Consider the following 21,751-nt stretch of genomic DNA (forward strand, 5'->3'; position numbering starts at 1 on the left):
GAGGAGATTGGATTGGGAAAGTAAGGGAATTGTTTTCCTCCCCATCGACCACTGCCTGCATAAAATAAGGAAAGAAAATGCCTGTGGGACACACATCGAGAGAAAGTTATTATTTTCTGGTTTGTTAGATTGTTAGCCCGTAGTATTCTGTAATGCTATTTATTTCATGGTGGAAGGACCATGAAATAAATATGTTGGAATCTGGATTGGGGACAACATATAAAGGCTGAGAGGTAGAAAAAAGTTTGGGGCTGCTCACTGAAATATGCCAACAGTTTATTGAAACCATAGCCCTCAAACATAATGTGTATCCATCCGCCTAATTTACTTATAACCATTATATCATATTGTCAAGGGCAATATGGAGGAGGGACACTAGAGGCCAACTTGGAAATGTTACCTCTTCAACTTGTCCTGACTAGTTATTCCTGTCTGAACCACACTTTACCAGGAAACAGATGTTCAAGCCACCTTACATTACTCCCCCGAAAGTGTAGGAGCAGCGGCTCCACTTAGTTTATCCCTGATGTCCAGCTACCTGAAGGAAAAGCTAGACACATTATAAAGGAATCTCATTTCATTTTGTTTTCTTTGTTCACTGTTGCTAAAGTAGTGGTATGTCTCAGGGAAAAGGCTCTGGTTCAAATCCCACATGTAAAGAACTGTTTCATGTATTCTTGAAAAGTGCCTCTACAAATAAAATGAGCTGATTGATAGAAAGCAGTCTTAACAATGACAACAAGCGCTGTCTAGGCACAGCAGGCCAATTATCCCGTACTGTAAAGCAGCAACTCTGGACTTTGAGGAATGCGTTCAAATGTCTTCCTAAAATCAATAAAGCTCGATGTAGACTTCTACACCCAGGACCAAGATGAACAAAATAGCTCATGGTAGTTCTGATGAAACACAGTATTTTTGTGTTAAAAGGGAGGTACAAACATTGAGCCCTTGTCCAGTGCCCTTTTATTGACTTTACCGGAGAGCCAGGTCCCAAAGAAAGTTTGCTAATCCAAATTTAGTGCCTCTGATATCCATGCAGTGTTGTAAAGGTATTTCAGCCAAGACAGGAAATTGTCCAGAGACTTATGGAATCCAGGAAAGATTTGATCAGCTCTAATAGTTCGGCTGCTCTCCAGTTTTTAGATCAACTCTGAAACCTTAGTCTGATAAAGAGCAGCTCAAGTATAAAAAGTAGTTGTTGTTTTTTTATTTCTTTTAGCATCATATTTTCTGCAGCGTAACTGCATCTAAATTATGAGTCTCATTGACCAATACAGATAAAATGCATCATGGGATTGTTCAAAAACTCCTTGTTTGCTGTAGGACAATGTGTCACAACAGCACTTAACTTGGAATCATGCTAAAAAAACACACAAGACCAACTGATTGTCAAAGTAAGACGCCATAATAAAACAGAAGTCTTTCTGTGTGAAGTTTAGTTTGCATGTACTTATAAGTTTTGGCGTCTTTCTCTGCCCTTTTGCTAGAACGGACAGAGCCGATTAGGAATGTGAAACCAGTTAGAGCCGATGCCACTCTGCAGAGCAATTGTTCCAAGGCCAAGTCTTCATTTCTCCATCATCTCTTATGAAGCCAAGGTCCCGTTTATTCTCATCAGGCAGCTTATGAGACTGCAACCCAGCATTTCAAAGTAATTAGTTGCAAGGGCAGAGTTTTTGTGGAACTTTCAGTGACTAGTTAGATAAGACACGTTATGATGAGATACATCTTCAGACAACAGATTTAAACTTTTTGTTTTAACCTTCATGAATGATTTTATCAGCGCTTACAAAAATGAATCTTAAAAAAGAACATATATTGTTTGCACCTTGCTAATATCCACAATAGATCTTCTCGAAGGTCTGGGGGGATTGTAAAATAGACAGTAGTGAAATTAAATTTGAAGTCATCGAAGCTTGGACTCTGCTTACTAAGAGGATTAACCTTCCTTCACTCTTCAATGAAACCGTCTGTAATCTATTTCCCTGTCAGCGTGCATACTAAATAACTGGTATCCAAGGTTTTATAAACCTGATCACATGTACACAGAAATGTACTACACCCATATTCAAATTGTCAAGACATAAACAAGAACATTTGTTGAAAATTGTCAATAGTGAATTTGTTCTACAAATTACTTGATTTTAAATCATACTGGGGCCTGTTATAGACAGACCTCCTGTCCAAGGTGTATAACATCTTCACCCAACAGTAGCTGGCTCCTGCAACCCTGAGACCCCATAAAGGATTCATTTGGTTCTGAGAATTAATAGATGGATAATCATACTGGGCTACAATTCTTAATGCTTAATCTTGTGAATCTAGGCTCCAGGGATTTTTTCCACCGCCATTCTGAATATATGGAAGACTTGGTGAGATTTGATTCTGGGCAGGCATTAACCGCAATTATTCATTTCTCCTTCAGGATCACTTTTCAAATAGTTGTCACTCTGTGTATTGAAAAGGACGCAGCCTATACGTCACTATCAAAGCTATGTCCCTGATAGGTCAACTGTACATAGAGCCTGAAAATGGACTTAAAAACTTTGTAGTGATGGGTGAACGCAAGAGTTTTGAATGTGCAAGCTTTTCAATGAAAGTGGTTGCTTGAACACGCATTTCCAAGCCCAGTGTGAACGTAGAATTAGTGTAACCGATAATCCGGATCCTAGGTTTTGGTTATTTTTTTTTTCTTTATTTTTATTTTCAGTCAATTATTTAGTCTTTATGATGTATCTGCATTCATCGTCTTTTCTTCGTGTCAGCAATGACTTGCTCACACCAGGTTCTGATTTATAATTGCCGCAGCTGTTTCATCTTTGTTAATTATCCTAAAGGCATCATCTGTTTCTTTCTGACACTTTTGATAAGGAGCTTTTTGTTTTCTTTGCCTCTGCTATTATAGTGTCCTGACACCTCAAGTTATCAGGCCAGTGATGGGGAGTGATCGTCTTTCCACAAACTATGTTTAGAAAATGTCGATTGAATTGATTTTTTATAAAGGGCGGTGGGTGGTAATGTTTTTTTGCAACAATGGTATTCCAATACAAAACTAGACATTGCCTTAGATGAGATTGAGAGTGATGCATTCTTATGTTTGTGTTTGTGTGGTGAATTACCAATTTACATCTGGGTCTAAAGCAGAAAAAGGAAATAACAAACAAGTAGTTTTTTTTAGTTTTGTTTAAAAAAATTGGGCACATCAAATCAATATATAGAAAACTAGAATTGGTTTAATAATGGTGTCAAAGACACAGTTTTGGGGTTATGGCAAAGTCGACCAGGGCCACTTCCATACAAGTGTAAAAACACAACAGTGAACCAAAGATTATTCGAAATTAAAAGGAGTAGGATTATACAACATGGCTGACCTGCCTTAAAGCTGTACGCTGGTTCAGTCCTGCTTCTAAAATAGGTTATGGTTAGAATTAGATGAGCTCAATGCATGAAAGGTAATTTCAGACTCTTATCAAATGCTACAAGTAAAACCTAAGTGGCTTCTAAAGAACAATAAGCCTAACCTCCTGAATCTATAAAATAAGCCTCCACTTAAAATGTGTGGATGAATACCTTAAACTCACAGTTATGTTACCTAAACATAACATCTTTATTGTATATATATATATATATATATATATATATATATATATATATATATATATATATATATATATATATATATATATATATATATATATATATATATATATATATACATATATATATATACATATATATATATATAAAAATCTTAATCATCTTTCATTAGCCTTTCCAGGATTATCTGGATCTATTTAAAGTTGTCTTCATTAATTTAAAGGCTCCTTAACTGAACAAATCAATGCAGATCAGTCTGTCACCTGACCAAGTAATTACAAATAAGATGCAGAATAGACCAAAGCAGCATATGTAACGTGGGCAGAAAGAGGTTTGGAGGTATAATTTTAGAACTTCTAGCTCACGTAATAGATGTGAATCACCTTTCTTTAGACTGTGAAAAAATGACGTAGAAAAACCTTTTTGAACAGCGCCAACTGAAGCAGAAATAAACCGAGACTAAAATGTGTTTTTCCTGATCATGTTGAAGCAGCTTTATGTAATAACCTCAAACAAATGAACAGATTTTAGGGTAAAAATTCAAAAAATAGTTGGTTTAGAATTGACTAAGTTATAATTAACCTTAAAAAAATAAATCTTTATTATATAAAAGAAATTACAAGGATACCCTTTTATTTTTCATTTTTATAGTAAAAGATGGCAACAGAGCTGGCAGTGATCCCAATGATTATGTAAATATTGATTTGTTGTGTTTTAAATGAATATAAATTAGTTAAAGAAAGACAGATTAAGCACAGTTTAAATGGGCCATACACTCTCATCATTATGTGAATCAATACATATGTATGGTAGGCTCTCTTTGTGTAATTTTCATGTTAACATCATCATTATTTAACTATTATTTCCTTTTACCTGAAGCAAAGATCCAAAATAAAAATAAAAAACAAAAAAAAGATAAATATGAACTTAAATACATTATCGTTTGTTTTAGTTTGGTTCATTTAGCCGTGCATCATAAGTAACTTAAGATATGTGTATCCACTGTTAACTGTTTACTTTCTTTTAAGCATACGTGAAAATTACCTTTGGGTGTATATCATTTTATTAAGTGACAAATATGGATGTGGAATTTTAAGAAAATTGAATTATTTCATAAGAAAGGCAATTTCAACTTGTCAAACTAACATCCATCCATCTTCCTCGTCTTATTCGGGACCGGGTCACGGAGGCAGCAGTTTGAGCAAAGATGCCCAGACATTGTCTCTCCAGCGTGTCCTGGGTCTTCCCCGGGGCCTCCGCCCAGTGGGACATGACCGGAACACCTCTCCAGGGAGGCGTCCAGGAGGCATCAGGACTAGATGCCCGAGCCACCTCAACTGGCTCCTTTCGATGTGGAGGAGAAGCGGTGCTACACCGAGTTCTCCACGGGTTACCGGGCTTCTCACCCCATCTCTAAGGGAGCGCCCAACCCCCCTTAGGAGAGAGCTCATTGCAGCCGCTTGTATTCGGGACCTCGTTCTTTCGGTCATGACCCATAGCTCATGACCATAGATGAGTATTGGAATGAACGTCGACCGGTAAATTGAGAGCTTTGCATTTTGGCTCTGCTCTCTCGTCACCACAACGGAACGATACAGCGACCGCATAACTACGGACGCTGCTCCGTAGTTATCAATCTCAATCTCACGCACCGGTCTTCCCTTACGCGTGAACAAGACCCCAAGGTATTTAAACTCCTCCCCCAGGGGCACGGACACTCCACCCACCAAGAGATGGCAAACTACCTTTCTCCGGTCGAGAATCATGGCCTCAGATTTAGCGGTGCTGACCCTCATCCCAGCCGCTTCACACTTTGCCACAAACCGCCCTAATGCTTGCTGGTGGTCCTGGCTTGATGAAGCCAACAGGACAACATTATCTGCAAAAAGCAGAAAGGAAATCCTGTGGGTCCCAAACCAGACCCCCTCCAGCCCCTGGCTGCGCCTACAAATTCTGTCCATAAAAACTACGAATAGAACCGGTTATAAAGGGCAGCCCTGTGGAAGTCCAACGTGGACCGGGAACAGGTCTGACTTACTGCCGGCTATGCGAACCAAACTCCTACTCAGGTCATACAGAGACCGGACAGCCCTCGGTAAGGCTCCCCGGACCCCATACTCCCAGAGCACCCTCCACAGGATACCACGGGGGACGCGGTCGAACGCCTTCTCCAAATCTACAAAACACATATGGACTGAATGAGTGAACTCCCACAATCTCTCCAGCACCCTAAAGAGGGTGTAGAGCTGGTCCACTGTTCCACGACCAGGACGGACCGCACTGTTGTTCCTTAATCTGAGGTTTGACTATTGGGCGGACTCTCCTCTCCAGTACCCTGGCATGGACTTTCCCAGGGAGGCTGAGGAGTGTAATTCCCCTGTAGTTGGAACACACCCTCCGGTCCCCCTTCTTAAAGAGGGGAACCACCACCCCTGTCTGCCAGTCCAGTGGTAAAGTTCCCGACTGCCACGCGATGCTGCAGAGACGTGTCAGCCAAGACACTCCTACAGCATCCAGAGAATTAATTCATAAAAAAGGCAATGTCAACTTGTTAACAGATCTTAAAGATTTTTTTTTTTTCTTTTCAAACAAAATGACTTTTCTGTAGATCTTAAGGTTCTTTTATTGCAAAACGTTGTCAGAACCGTCCTTTTTAAATTTGTTTCCGTTGTTCCTCATCTAATTTCATAGTACACGCTCCCATCACAAGCTCACCTAGTTTGAGTTGGTAATCATCCACAGCTGTCCTCAATTAGTCACTCATTCACCGCTTTATTTAGGTTTTTGGTTTTCAGTTCAGCTGGATCAGGTCATCTGCTGTTGCTCCCTTTAGATGGTTCATGTTTAAATTGATCAAAGTTTTAGGTTTCTGTTACCAAGCCTGGCCTCCAGCATTCTGGGTCATACTCCTGACAGAAATGTATATTTTTATTCTTCATAGTTGTGCTTTTGTTTAATTTAAGTCAGGACTTGTGTGAAAATTGTTTACCAAATCATACAAAGTTTTGAAGACATTAGGAATTGGAAAAGTAATGAATTTAATCATAAATCTAGTTTTAGTTATGGCAGTTAAAGTCTCACTTACTTTAGGTTTATAATGTTTAGAATGTTGGAAAAATACAACCGCTTAATACTAAAACGTGTCAAACATGCTGTTTTATTATTTAAATTCATTCTAAAGTAGGTTTTTATCTTGTGTATACAGTAATTTCCAAATTATAAGCCGCTACTTTTGTCACACGCTTTCAAACCTGCGGCTTATTCGATGATGCTGTAATTTATGCCTTTTTTTCTTTGTTCTTTTATGCATTTTTTCTAACGGCCGCTAGGGGCGCTCGAGCAGAAAGGGTAAAAGTTAGACAGGGGGAATATGGTATATGTGTCGAGGAAGACGCAAGTTTAATGTAAATTCCTGCTTTGTGAATGAATGGTCGGCTGCGTGAGAGAGAGGACAGTGCAAGCTCAGGGGTGAATTTGCCTCAGGAGTGACACTGACACCAACAACGAAGGAGACACTGAGAGAGTGTGACGAAGAATATCTGACGCTATTCCAATCCGACACTGAGGAGGAAGACTTCCATGGTTTCAGTGCACTGGAGGCATGCGCAGAGGCTATAAGTTACTGCTGCTGTCAGTGACTTTTACAGGTGTTTTTTTTTTTTTTAACCAGCCCTATTAGTGCTGTTACTATCATATTGCTGCCGTGTTCCTGCGGCGTCACAGGCACTGTTTGGAATAGAGCTGTGACGATGTGGGATTTTTGATCACCGCCGTGATGCGCGTCGCAAATGAATACAGGTACAAGTAATAATTACAACGCAGTATTCTTTATTAACAAATAACAGTAACAACTAACTATCTAATTAATGAACTAACTATATAGGTGTTGTAGAATGAATATGTATATGTGTGTGTGTAAGAGGAAGAATCGCGTGCAGCGCAAGAGTGAGCGAGAGCAGTCCCTCTCCCTCTTGCGCTGCACGCGCTGTCCCCTCTTTCTTACACAGGCGGCTAGCGGTTTCAGCACATACACATCCTCAATCTACAACACATGTGGGCACATGCGGCTTATAGACAGGTGCGGCTTATGTATGCACAAAATTGTTTATCCTAAAAATGTAACGGGTGCGGCTTGGAATCAGGTGCGCTCTATAGTCCTGAAATTACGGTATGTAGAATTTGTTTAAATCCTGTATAACATCAAAAACTTGTTATTGGATATAGAAAAATAAAGACATTTGGATGAATATATTAGAACTTGTTGACAAAACCTTAAACAACCTTGCTTTGAATCATTTGCAATCTATAAGTGAGTGTATGGCAGGAATAATCATATGTCACTGTCTCAGTTAAACAGAGTTTTAATAAGACAAACAAAGCCTGCAGGCAAGTGTTTGGTGTTTCATCATGCAGCCTTGTTTCTGCACTTAATCACCATGATGATGCTGCAGCAGCGTCATTTGGCGCGTTATGTTGGCCTTTGCTGCGGGAGCCTGCAGAGGTCTAATGCACCGCAACGGTGGCTGGTTAATAATCACTCACATATACCCTGCAGCCATTTTGCACAAGGTGGTGATTTATATTTGGTGTAAATATTTTTGACCCTTGCAACCAGTCATTAGCAAATTTCCCTTCTTTTTCACAGCTCCACGCATGCATACACATTCATGCACACACACATATATGCACAACGGCAGCTGCTGTCACCTTTCATACACATGACCCCGGACAGCAGAGGTGCTCCGTGAGACAGCCTGTCAGCAGCTCTGCAGTGTTTCTTGCTTATCTCTGCTTGTTGGAAGGCCAGCATGTGCCTCAGGTCTCCCCCGTCCATGCATATCCACAGTGATTTCTAGCTTCGTTACCAGGTAAACAACAGTTTGTTCCTCTCGTCAGCATTCCTGAATGTCCATATTTTACTGTCATGAACTCTCGTACCCGCTATTCTGCTAAAGTTCAGCATCACAAAATGATAACAAAAACTTTATGCTTCTTCGAAATCTCATACTGGAAGAATCTTTTCATCGTCTGCTGCTTTGCGAGTCAAACTTTGTTGTTGTCTCTACGGCTTTTTGGCAGTTGAGCTGCGCCTCCTCCCTGATAAACGATCCCGCCCGCCACTCTCTTATTGCTTTTTTGCAGATTACATCAACTCATGGTAAATTGCTTTAGCCATGAATTTGTCTGATCATAATAAAAATACTACAGACCATATCTTAATACAAACAATGATGCTGTTGTTTGCTGTCTTTTATTATTTAAATGACTGAATGTCAAATTTTTAGGCAGTGATAATATTTTTAGTGCTAAAACAAGTAGGCTATTATTTGGCCTTATCTAAGATTCATGAATAAAAAGAGGTTTATGAAAGTTGTTTGGAAAAATCAGTCCTACATTATTCTTTGGATATGTTGGTGATTACAAAAAACTCCAAACACATCTGTGTCTATGGTCACCAGTTCCATTTATAGACAGAAATGTCAGTTCAGTGTCCCTTTATTTATATGGGGAAAACGAGGAAGATAAATTATACCTATAATAGGTGAAGTACAGATGTTTCACTCCAGTAAAATCCCTCACTACATATTTTTTACACTTTTTTTTTACATCAACAATTTCACACTTTTTCTCTCCTGTCTAAACTCAAACCTTCATTTATTTTTTTATTTCTAGAGCACCTTCCGCTAAAGTTCCCAAAGTGTTGTACACAAGGTCAAACAATAAATTATCCAATGATAAAACATAAAGAGGATAAAACACTTGAACAATAAGGTAGATACTAAGGTACAGTGGTGGAGGAACAGTTTGGCTTTAAAACTCTCCCTGAGGATGGTCTCTTTAATAGCCAGTGGCAGTTTATTCCAGTTTAGGAGCCAACACGGCCAATGTTCAGTCGCCCTGAAACTTGCATTTGGCTGTTGGAACTAGAAGCATACACTGGTCTTGTGAAGAAACTGGATTTTCTAGAAAGGACTGTATTTGTGTTAGTCCGTAACCCCGTCAGTTTCTTACACACAGAAATAATGAATAACGACTCAGAGACAAAACTTATCTTTTGTAGATTTACTCCGCACAAAGACCACAGATTTGTACGCAGGGTTACAGACAGATGAACAAGGTACATTCAAAGTCTGAACAACGGGGTTCAGCAAAAGGCCTGGCATATATACCTTGCATTTGCATATTCAGAACCTCATTCGATGGATCATGGTGTGAAAAACACACCCACAGACTGCTGCAGGCTAGATGCTCGAAGGTCAGAGCACCTAAAGTGTCAGATCTCTTACAGACATTTGCCAGAACGCATACACCAGAACACACAAAGATGAAAAGGGAGGATGTTAAAGGAATGTTTGCGAGACAATAGTCTTGGCTGTGCTTTGTTTGGAGTGTAATATAATTTTGAGATGATAATACATAGTAAATCGAGGTTAAGCCATTAATGTAATAAAAGGTAAAAGTTAGTTTAATAAAATGAAAAAGGGAGTTTCTAACTATTCTGTTTCTAATCACTCCTAACAGGTCTGAAGAACATAGAGACTTTAGGAGGGAATATTTAAAAGCAAACTAGAAAGTTTGCAGTAACTGCAAGTGAATTCAACTTAAGAACAAGAATTTTAATGAAAATCAATGTACGACTAGCAGCCAATTTAATGAGACCAGGATCGGGATTATGTGCTCGAACTTTGGAGCACCACAGATAAATATAGCTGCTGCATCTTTAACCAGTTGCAGCCTCGTCACTAAAGTTTTAGGCCACCCTGCATATAAGGAGCAGCAATAACAACACAAAAGTGTGTCGTCATAAAAAGACAAGTCCAGTATTATAGAATAAAAAACAAAGATCTGCTCGTAATCAAAGATTCATATAAATGTGGAAAGCTTTATGCATTCTGTATAGGAGACATGCTACAGAGACTGACAAGGTCAACCGCCAATCAGGACATACAACACAGTATGCTGTCAAAAAAAAAGTCCACGAAATGGCAAATCAGAACTGCAATATGCCGAGAGAACACTGTAATAAAATAATTGTATAAAATTCATGTTATAGTTTCTTTAAACCCTATTCTTCATAATCATTATATTCTCAACAAGCCAACATATTCAAAAATAATTAGTGTGTTTCAAAGACCAGAAAAATGTTTGTTTTTTTACAATTCATTAAAGGGGGACCTGTCCAGGGTGTTCCCCACCTTCGTCCATCAGTAGCTTGGTTAGCTTCAGCAACCTTGTGAAAAGAATTCAGCGGGTTTGGAAGAAAGATGGATGGAATTCATAAAGCGGGATAATTAGCACATCATTTATGTCCTTTCACCTTTATTGGTAAAAGTGTGTAGATATAAGCTAAAAAAATATCTTTGTAAATAGTTGATTTCAGAACGTTTTACTGTTACAATTCCACCCAGAGATCAATGGGTTAAGATGTTTTGCTGACTGACTGCTAGAATTAACAGGAGAAAACTCTCATTAAGGAATATTGTGACTATTAAATACTGACGATATTATCTTTCATTGATGGGAGTACATATTTTCAAACTGCTGCATGGATATAACCCATCCGGACATTCTCGCATACCTCTGCTTGTAAACTTTGCCCTGCAAAATCATCTCCACATAAAACACGTTTGTGTAAGTTAATGTTCATGCTAATTGCATCGGGACTGTTTATGCGGAGAACCAAACAGCTTACTCCCTGAATGGCTGCATTGTGCGATCTCCGAAAACATTTAAGTTGGAGAAGAGACCATTTTCTTTTTGAAAGGGAAATCAGGAAGCCATGCCATTAACAAACTAATGCATTGCTGCTGGGCTGTAACGGTGCGCAATCCCATACAGATACATTACCTTGATAGGACGAAGTGCATTGTTCAATAGCATCCCATCACAAGGCTAACGCTGGGGCCGACAATGAAACTGGCAGAAGAGGAGACGAGAGGCTGGGAGAGTTTTACAATAAATGACCTCACCTCGGCAGCGGAAAGATCATTACAGTTAAGGGTCTGAGGAAATGCCAAGGAGGCTTTTTGATGCTGACCAAGCCACAATAAGCATGTTTACCTGCAGTTTCTCAGTTGCCAAGGGTCTCAGTTTCGGGCCTTGGCTGATGTTGTGTTAATAAAAACAAACCAGTTGGCTGAAAGACCCCTGAGAGCGGCCTTCGTGTGTTTCCTGTCCACTTCCAAGCCGATGCATTGTAATCTTCCATGCACCTGCCTGCATCAGCAGAAACCGGTGAACTGTTATGGTTGTGCTGCTGGGGTTATTGCACTTGCCTCATTTAATGATACTATCAGAGGTGAACGGAAGAGGCGCATACTGAGAGGAATAACGACAAGTTGGTCCCTTTAGACTCCACGTGGACCCCATTACAAAGAGTTTGCGTGGTTGCAGATGGAGTGTGGGCTGACGTCCTCCATCAACACACAAATACACAGATGTTGACTTTTTTTGTTTTTTTTTTTTCTGTGTGCCCTTTGCTGTGAGGAAAATGATTAGCCAACTGCTCGTTTTTCAGCTGCAGCAGAGACCGTTTCACGTGCCACGAGTTTTTAAACCCGCACGCACTCAGACATACAGATGCGTATCGGAGAGACAGTCTGCCTGTGCCCTGAAGGTTACGAGCCATAGCAAGAGGCCGGGGAATGTTTCTGACACTGGTAATTGTCTGATGTTAATCAATTAACAGACATCTGACTGAGCTGCGGGGCAGCAGTGAAGTGCCATTAAGTTCACAGATACAGACAGGTACATTAGTAGCGGGCTAAAGCGGACACTAACTATTGACAGGCTGAGTCAGACCATTACTGTGGTGCTCAATGAGTTTTTCTTGTAATAATTTTCGCCTTTCAGATTCACTTTACTTTTTTTTGTCCACTGGACTTCAAAGACTATTTTCAAGAGTACACACCTGGATTTAAGAGACTTTTTTGGCATTACTGCTTACTTTGCATTTCAAACAGGCAGGGCAGATGATGCACATTGTCAGGGTCGGGTCTTTCTGGTCCCGGCTAACCTCAACCTCTTAACACCCAACATCTGCTCAGGTCAGCCAGCCAGTCAGCACAGGGGTGGCTCATCAGCTGGCTTTAGGAGTTCATGTCCCAACCAAGCACTGGCAGGAAACGAGGGTTTGTGAGTGCATCCGAGCACAATCGGCTCCAGCTCAGTGAATCCCTCGCTTTTATTCGACATCTCAGGTTGCCTTGAGCTACAATACAGTGAGATTCTAGTTCCACTGCATTATGTACTAAAGATTTAACAGTTTGTTTAATCTCTGCTTGACGTTTCTGTGTTGATAGGTCTCTAACATGAAATGTAAAATGAAAACTTTCCTCTTTAACTAAGAACCTCATATCATAATCAATCAATGGTCATATCAGTGTTTTTATGCGGCAAAATGCAATGAATTTATTGTTTGTTTGTTTTTTTTATGTCCCTAACATCGTACTTTTTGTTCCACAATTCACTAGCTTTCTCTCTGTTTTTGTCTTTACCTCTCCTTAGGGGACTATGTAGTGCTGACGGTCTTTTTTGACCTGAGCAGGAGGATGGGCTACTTCACCATCCAGACCTACATACCATGCACACTTATTGTTGTCCTCTCCTGGGTCTCCTTCTGGATCAACAAAGATGCAGTGCCTGCAAGGACTTCATTAGGTATTGTAACACAAAGGAGTTTCATTTCAAATTCCCGAACATCAAGTGGCACTCCTAAAAATGCTTAACAGTGTTGCCAAAAAGGCTAAAAAAAAAAACACACCAAGTAAGTTGTCACGAATCCATTGGCTTTGTTCTGTCAAGTTTTTCTTGTGTTTTTTTGAAAGGACATGTGTCGAATATGATCCTAAATGGAATCAATCCCAAAACTTTTAGTGCAATATGTACTTTTTTATAATCTTTTTCAAAAGTTGGATTTTATATGTAACTTCTTTTAAACCCATGAACTGTCATGAGTAAAAAAAATGTTTCCATGAATTCGGATGATGTTACCACAAAAAAGTAATTCATTTATTCTTTTTCCTTTTTTTGTATAGCACAGATTTTTAAATGTGCCATTTGTATCAAAAATCATTCTAAATCAAAAACAGAACTCACTATTTAAAAATGCTTCTGATACAATTTTTTTTCCATCCTGATGTGTTCAAAAAAGTGACACTCATTACAGATGCTGTGAACTATCAGTTGTGTAGTCATTCATCACACAGTTTCTCGAAATTATCATATTTTTTTTAAAAGAAAGATCTGTAATTACATCACTGAAATGTTTTTTTTACTGTAAATTAAGAGCTTTCCATGAATTCAATCCCAAATGGCATTAACTTTTTCAGGGTTTGGTGGCGTGTGGGAAAAAACATCAAATAATGGAAGCAGATCTTAGGGCCTGATGGATCAGTGTTTCCTAACGTTTGTAAAAAAAATTTAACAAAATAAAATAAAAAATCAAAGGAAATCAGATATTGTGGAACAAACGGTAAATCTAAACTACAGCAAGTCCCAAAACCAGGTTCCTTTTTGGTAGAGAGGTATGTCATAGTCGCTGAAGCACGTTTTTGTCAGTTTATGCAGACAACGGAGATTGAGGATTTTAGAGGGAGACATGCTGTCTCCAAAGTGGTACTATCACGCAGAGGTACATGCCATTTCCCCTCAGATTAACCCAAAATATTCTGACCGTGACATTCCAAAAATGCAATGAAAATAACCTTTTAAGAGTCCACGAGTTTAGTTGAAGGCTAAAACAAAGACAAAATGTCTTGCTTGTATTTTAGTCACTTTAACTTTGTGTGTTTTTGTTTACAAGGTTGATTTTTTTTTTTTTTCATACATTGTCTTCAATTTCCAGTAACTCCCTACTGAGAGTGGAAATAACTACTGTTATTAAACCGGAAACATAATCAACACTGGGCTTTCCTATGTTCAAGGCTGAGCCACACAAAAGAAGAAACAGATATTATTTAGCCTATTAAAAATTGTCTTTTCAAAACTCTTTATAAATATGTCCACTGTAGAAATGGCACAGTAATGCTTTTATTTTTGTTCTAAAACTGTTACTGTTTAGCTTTAAAAACATATTTGAATGTGTGCTCCTGTTTACCATTGACAAAAAACGCCTTTATCTTTTCAAATGTGGCTTTAAGGGGGGCAAACCAACTAAACTAATGATGACACTGTGGCATTAAAGCCTTAAAATATTAATATGAATTTTGGCAGTGAGCACATCACATTTTCTGTTTATTATTAGTTTATTAACCAGGCGATTTACGACTGGACATTAATGAATTCCTCTTTGATTTTACTGTGACATGTTGATACATTGGGTGAAAAAAACAGATAAATTATTCTGATTTATTCATTTCATATCTTTAATAACTGATTACCAAACATTTAACTAACACAGTGTTTATTTAACAAAAAAAATGGTTTAATGAAATGAACGTAGTCGTGCTATGGACCTCTCAATTGTGTCTTTTGGCAGAAGTGTTTGTAAAATTCTTTGGTTTGAGCTTTTTGCTCCATCTGACTCCACAAGCAGGTTTTTCAGTCATCCAAGTCTTTGTCAAGTGAGTTTTGATTCACTTGAGAACAGAAAAACACAGTCCCAACAGGCAATGTCAATTGTATCAAAATAAAAATAAAAAATCCAAATGTGTGAAACTGATTATATTTATAAAATGTGCTTTTTTTGGTTAACATTTACAAGGGAAGTAGGTTTTAAGCTCCTTTGTTTCTTCCTCCACATGTTCCTCTTACTCTTCTGCAAACTCGTGTGACACTTTCTGCCCCCACAGGCGAAGGTTAGACTTACGGTTCTTCATGAACTTGTCATCCCAGTCACTTGGAATTGGTAGTCGTTTGAAGTAGGTGTTTGTTTTGTGGAGAACGTGGAGGCATCCTGAAAGCAGGAAAGCCAGGAAGAGGAAGTCGGATGAGGAAGTAAGCACGTTGGAGGCAGCAGATAATAAAAACAAAACAAAACAACAACAAAAAAAATATGATGGCAAAGAACTTGTAACAGAAGCGCAAAGGACGCAAAGAAAAAAATGACAAGCAGGTACAAAAGAATAGAAAGCACATTTGAAACAAGATGGAGAGTTTGACTAAAATGACTAAACAAAAATGAGATTTTTCAAAAGAAAGTGGGAACAAGAATTGAGGAAGATATAAAGTCATCTAAAATGTACTCCATATTTAATAAAATGAAAGAAAAGTTTCCTCAAAGTTTGACAGCTTCACATCTTTGGTAGTTCTGCCCCCCAAAGGCAAAAACACCCTGCAGTTCTAAGGGTTCATTAAGGTCTCCTTGGTATTAATTACTCCCTGATGTAAAACGCATCCAGAGACCTGTCGTGCTTGTACACCATTGCATAATGTAAAGCAGTATGCTTTCTTATTCCCGTTTTTTTTTTTTTTCATTCTCATTTCCTTCATCCTTCTCCTTCAACTTTATCACTCCTCCTCTTCTTTCCCCTCAGAGAGCAGGCAGCTGCTTAGAGATCTAGTGCATCTTGAGTAGATGAGCCCATCCTGGCACATATGTTTGCATGCACGCTCTAATGAGGCATTAATTATGCAATGCAGCAAGGAAGGTGCAGAGATGCTGCTTCAGCGCAATAATAATGCAGGTGGCCACTTCAAAGAACGCAGGAAAAAGAAAAGATCCAGAATCGAGGGGAAGAATGTGTGAATTTCAAGGAAATTTTCCAGCTTTTTAACTTTCCTTTGACAGCTTTGGAAGTTTTCTTAAGATTCAGTGGCGCACATATCAGTCACACGGCTCTCTAAAGGGTCTAAAGCCCCACTTCAAGTTCCCTGCTGTAATTATAAGAGAATAACTGATTGGAAAGAAATCCCTTTATGCCCAACTTCTTATCTTTGCTGCTGTTATTTCTTTATCTTTTCTAAATCTTTTCAAAAATGCCTTCTTTTTGCTTATTTGCATTTGAAGCAATAGAACCCTTACTTTGTGGCATAACTACGTCGTAATTTAGAAAGATAATGCGGGATGCAGCCTTGTGAATAAAAAGCTGATTATTTCAGATGACATAATTCATAATCCTTCAATCCAAACCAGGAATCTGTCGGTCCACTCACAAAACAGGAGCTTTAAACCTGTCGATGTCTGAAATACAGTTCAGACTGAGTTCAGGGATGAATCAATGGGCCAGTTTACAACGTCTGAATGACTGGGCGTTGTCAGTAAGAGGCAAATTGACTTGAACTGCAGATATTATGTGGTAGTATTATCTCATTTATTTCCAGATGCAGAACTTTTACATTTCCCTTTCCTCTTAGAACCTCTCGTATGAATTCTATCTTCTGTTTCTTTAGTTTACACCATGCATACCAGGTGAAAGTGGATGCATGGCGTGAAGTATCAGTTAGAAAACTACATGTTTTTAATCTATCTGCGTTTTTTCTGAGAAATCGGATAACAATATTAATTGCTGTTCATCTAATGGCCTCATTTTAAAGAGTGAAATCAAATTGAATTTATATGGTCATTTTTTATGCATTGTAACAGAAGTGGTGTTCACCAGCTATAAATAAATAATAGCTATTAAATAAATAGAAATCAATCCGCTCTCCCATCTCCCTCCCCTGAAAATAACCAGTTCCTCAACATATACAGGGTGTGTAAAGCCATTGCTAACCTTCGACATGTAGATAGACATGCCTCCATCTTCCTCCATGAAACTCTTTATTTAAACACAAACACGACACAAGGGAAAGTAGCCATATGGTAGATGTAGGGATGCAGCGCGTCAGTGTTGTGGTCAGTAGTAGTTGAACTGTGAAAAATGTAGATCAAGAGGCCAGTAAGACAGCTGCTCACCATCCCATAATGACCGTCCGTCTGTTAAAGGTTTGCAGGGACAACCAGACTAAATGACTTCACTTCAGCACAACTTTAGATTGGAACAAGACAACCCAGTGTCTTGGTAAAATAACTATAATGGGGACATTTTTGGTGTGTGGAATCAATCCCCAAAAAATGATGCATTTTACATTTTTGTATCCCAGTTTTTTGTTTGTTTGTTTGTTGTGTTTTTAGTCAGATTTTAACCATTAAGTATGCTAAGTAATTCTTAATCAGAGAGACATTTTTTATCAACATATCATTCTTTTTTGAGCTTTCATAGTGTGAAACATTTTTGATTTTAACAATGTGACATTCCTTTTCCACTCCTAAATCTGCTGTTTCCTGCAAACTAGTTAAGTGACAGTTTAGGCAGAACAGTCTGACATGTAACAAATGTTAGCCTGCTATAATGAGAACCTAAAAAAAGCAGAGATTTGTACAAGGTTTGGTCTTGTCTGACTCTTTTACAACAAGCAGAAAATGTACAATTTGCAGTTATGAGGTGCTTACTATGACCTTTTGGGTTTGAGTTTCTCGCTGCAGAGTTTTGTGCTTTTTGTTTTGAAACTTTTTTCCCACTTAAAAACAGTGCAGGACTTCTTAATTTTGGAATGAGACCAAATAATCTGTTATCTTGTTGTTGTGATAATCGTTTAATGTATTTTTTTTAATTATCTTTGCATCCTTTAAGAAAAACCAACAGAGTAAATGAGTTTGTAGTTATTTCTACTTGACTTTTTAAAAGTGGACTAAATGTTGGTTATACGTTTTCAATGAAAAAGGAAAAGCATTATATGAAAATAATTCACATTTTTGGTATTAGAGGATAATTATTAGTGCTGTTCTGAATACTCTTACAGAAGATTTTTAGAATTAATTTCACGTTTTTTTTCTACACCCCCCACAGGTATCACTACTGTGCTGACCATGACCACACTGAGTACCATAGCCAGAAAGTCGCTTCCAAAAGTGTCATATGTGACCGCCATGGATCTGTTTGTGTCTGTCTGCTTCATCTTCGTCTTCGCTGCCCTCATAGAGTACGGCACGCTGCACTACTTTGTCAGCAACAGGAAGCAGAGCGCCAAAAAGGACAAGAAGAAGAAAAACCCGGTGAGCTTTATTTTATTTTTTTTATAGTGCAGTATAATTACTCCAGATTTCCTATTTTGCCCAAAACATCCACTTTAAAATGAAAAAATATATTTGAAAGTAAAAAGTGGAAGATATCCAGGTGCTTTACTCTATAAATGTTTAAATAAGATTGTTCTTCTAGGCATTTTAACCTTATTTCAGAATGTTACAGTAGTGAATAGAATCAAAAATCCTCACAACTTACACAGTTAGTGAGAATTGCAGTTCAAATCTTTTCATAATCCATCACACATCTGTTGCAGTTGTACTTCAAACCTGAGTCACATGACTCAAGTGTTTGCTTCCTGTGAGCCTGTAATCCCAGGAGAGATCATTGCAGCTTGGTCTGATGGTCATGAGCTCTCACTTAATATCACAACACTCACCACAGACAAAAGGACCCTTCACTGCTTTGAGTCCTAGCCACACGTTTTTTTGTAGTTTACAAAAATACATTTTCTAAAAAAATTTAAAAAAAATAGATAATTTCCAGTTCCAGTTGAAAGTTGGTTAAAATTTTAAATCAAGTTACAATCCCATGAAAATAGCTGTTTTGTTTACCGTTCTGTTGAAGGTCCAGCTATGTCATTGCATTTGAAACAAGAGGTCTGCTCTCAGGTCAAGAGCATTGACCCAGAACTTAAAAGGGAAAGTGGGGCAATCCAGTTTTAGCATCTAAAGCTAAGGTCATCCACATGGTATGTCCTAAATATATGAATGAGTAATGAAGTAAGAGGTAGAATTCCAGTCACACAGCTCAGCAAGACTTTGCAGAGTTGATTTATCAGGAGGTTTAGGAAGGTAAGTATGCATGCTGACTTAAGAGTACGAACCTTTAGAAAAATTGTTAATATTTTCCTGAAAAACTTTAGGAAAATATGTTTATATCTGCATGACAGTAATATTGAGATTAATATTTCAACTTCTTTATTTTCTTCACAGCATTACCTGTCTGCAGTGAAATAAAAAAGGCAGTAATAACTCATTATCGCTGTTGTCAGAGAGCAAAAAGTAATTTTTAATAATAATATTTGACTGTATATGAGAACTGGACCGAGTGACCCCCCTTTGCTCTGCTACCCTTTTAAAATGCTTCTTTCTAAATCTATCTATTTTTTTTCATATTTTTTACTCTAGTGCAAGTTATTAAAGTTATAAGCTGGCCAATCAGATGCCCTCAATAAAAGTATGCCGTCCCAACGTTCCAAATAATTTGACTAAACCCGCTTTCAGTGGTAGGGGTGTGGACCTCCAACAAGCTCGAACCTTCCGACTCGGACCAATCACAGCTTACTGACCTCCTCTGGTTCCACCATGGTGACGTCCGTATGGCGCCTGAATTGACTTCATGTGGTTGAAGCTATTTGCTATGGATGACATCACACTCACTCGGTCCAGTACTTGGATACAGTCACTGACAATAACACGCTTTTGCCATTTCTTGAACGCCGCTACTTGAAAGTGATTGTGACAATAAATTTAATGACAAACAAAGTTAGTTAATAACTGCATTTTCAACGCTATGCATTGTATCTGTAGATATTTAAACCAACTTAGCAAATGTCTGAAATCTGTTTGACAATTGACGATAACATTGTCTCTGTTTTTCTTTTTTCTTATAATCATATTTTGTTTTCAAAAGCAACAGTTTATACGAAAGTAAAAGTATGGGCAAATCATGTTTTTAAATCATAGAGTATATTATTTTTAGTTTGGAGCCTTTTTGTTTTCCATTCTTTACACATTCTGGGTTGAGACTGTGTTAATTCTGGACTGTATGTATTTTATCTTTCTACTCCTGCAGCAAAGTTTTGTTTTGGTTTGTTTTCCTGCGCTGATGCTGGTGTAAGAAGCATGTGAGATACGCTCATATCCCAACATGCATCTCCCTCTGTGTCTGTTTTTGTGACTTGTGTCTCCCTGCAGTGTTTGTTTTTCCTCTGAAATTTACAGTAGTTTGAATTTTTCCACACATTTTTGTTCATTGTAGTTTTGACTTCTTGTTTTCTTTTTACCTTCCTTAAAAAAAAAAAAAAAAAAAAAAAAACTCTTCTCCAATTCCACTTTTTTTTTCTTCTACTGTCTGGACAAAAGCTCCTTCGGCTCTTTTCCTCAAAGGTATTTTGCCTGTGTCTGACTGCATGTGTCTGCTGCATTGTGGCTCTTTGAGCCCCCCCCCCCAACACTTCACTGCTTTTGTGTCAGCTAAACAGCAAATACGCCCGTCTCTGTTACCTCTTTATTTCCCTGCATTCTTACTGATACTCAGATAGCCTTCAAAAGGGCCACTTTGCAGTGTACAGTGCGGAGGCAGCCAGCCAGACATGCTGATGTGCGTCTCAAAATCCTAATAAGCATTCCACATTCCTTATGTCCAGAAGGATGTTGCGATCCCAGATTCATTCTGGCTTCCTCTGTCCTGTTCCACTCTTTGTTGCTGCTTTAACAGCAAACAAGCAGCTGCTACAACAGCTTCCTCCTCTTTTCCTTTTCTTGCCAGTAAATCTATACCTGTGTGTTTGTTGGGCTTCTCAACCTGACGCTTCCTACAGAGTCAGCAGAGCCTTAACAGACTGAAACAGACAACCGGTGCGCTGAGGAGAAGCTAATTAAAATGTAAGAAGTCCTCGCAGGTAATTCACAGCTTAAGACTGTAATCCACGGATGTTAAAAAGGTATCCAGGGTGAGTGGAACAGACAAATTTAATGCAGTTTTCTCTGAAGAGGACTCCATCGATATCTGTTTTAGAAAACAAATATTAGATTTCTAGCTTGGTCAAACTGCAGTGTTAGTTTAAAGCGGGAAATGTGCAGAATTCCCCACCGATGACCCCAAGGGTCTTTCCACTCTAACTCCTCTGTGCGGTTGTCGACTTTCAGCCAGTTAAAGCTGCCAACGCCACTGTGCTGGTTCTTTGTTTTTATTTATTTACATTCTGCTAACACCAAGTGAGCGCAACCCAGCTTGACCAGGCCATGCGGCGGGATGCTGTTACCCCTCCTCCTGCTTCTGATTCCACCATGATTCTTTTCAGTGCAACCAATCCCCTTTGAGAACTGAGCCATAACCTGCTCTGCTAATCCCCTCATTAACTTGACATATGGTCCAATAATGAGGACAAAATGCCCAAACTAACCCATATGTTGTTTTGTTGT

The 21,751-nt window shown here is 38.6% G+C and overlaps 1 protein-coding gene across 4 annotated transcripts in view; it reads left to right on the forward strand.

Annotated features, from left to right (window-relative positions):
* The window catches only part of gabrg2 (gamma-aminobutyric acid type A receptor subunit gamma2), a 59,548-nt gene that overhangs the window by 32,559 nt on the left and 5,238 nt on the right, over positions 1 to 21,751 (forward strand). For 2 of the 4 annotated variants that reach the window (XM_023962362.2, XM_023962363.2), the window contains exons 7-9: positions 13,105 to 13,257; positions 18,369 to 18,574; positions 20,690 to 20,713. In XM_023962362.2, the coding sequence (XP_023818130.1) occupies positions 13,105 to 13,257; positions 18,369 to 18,574; positions 20,690 to 20,713 (383 nt within the window). The remainder of the gene's footprint in view (positions 1 to 13,104; positions 13,258 to 18,368; positions 18,575 to 20,689; positions 20,714 to 21,751) is intronic. The other 2 variants (XM_011483181.4, XM_011483180.4) reach the window with 1 other exon arrangement.

This window comes from Oryzias latipes, chromosome 14 (assembly GCF_053564925.1).
Source record: "Oryzias latipes strain Hd-rR chromosome 14, Olatipes_Hd-rR_3.1".
NCBI lineage: Eukaryota > Metazoa > Chordata > Actinopteri > Beloniformes > Adrianichthyidae > Oryzias > Oryzias latipes.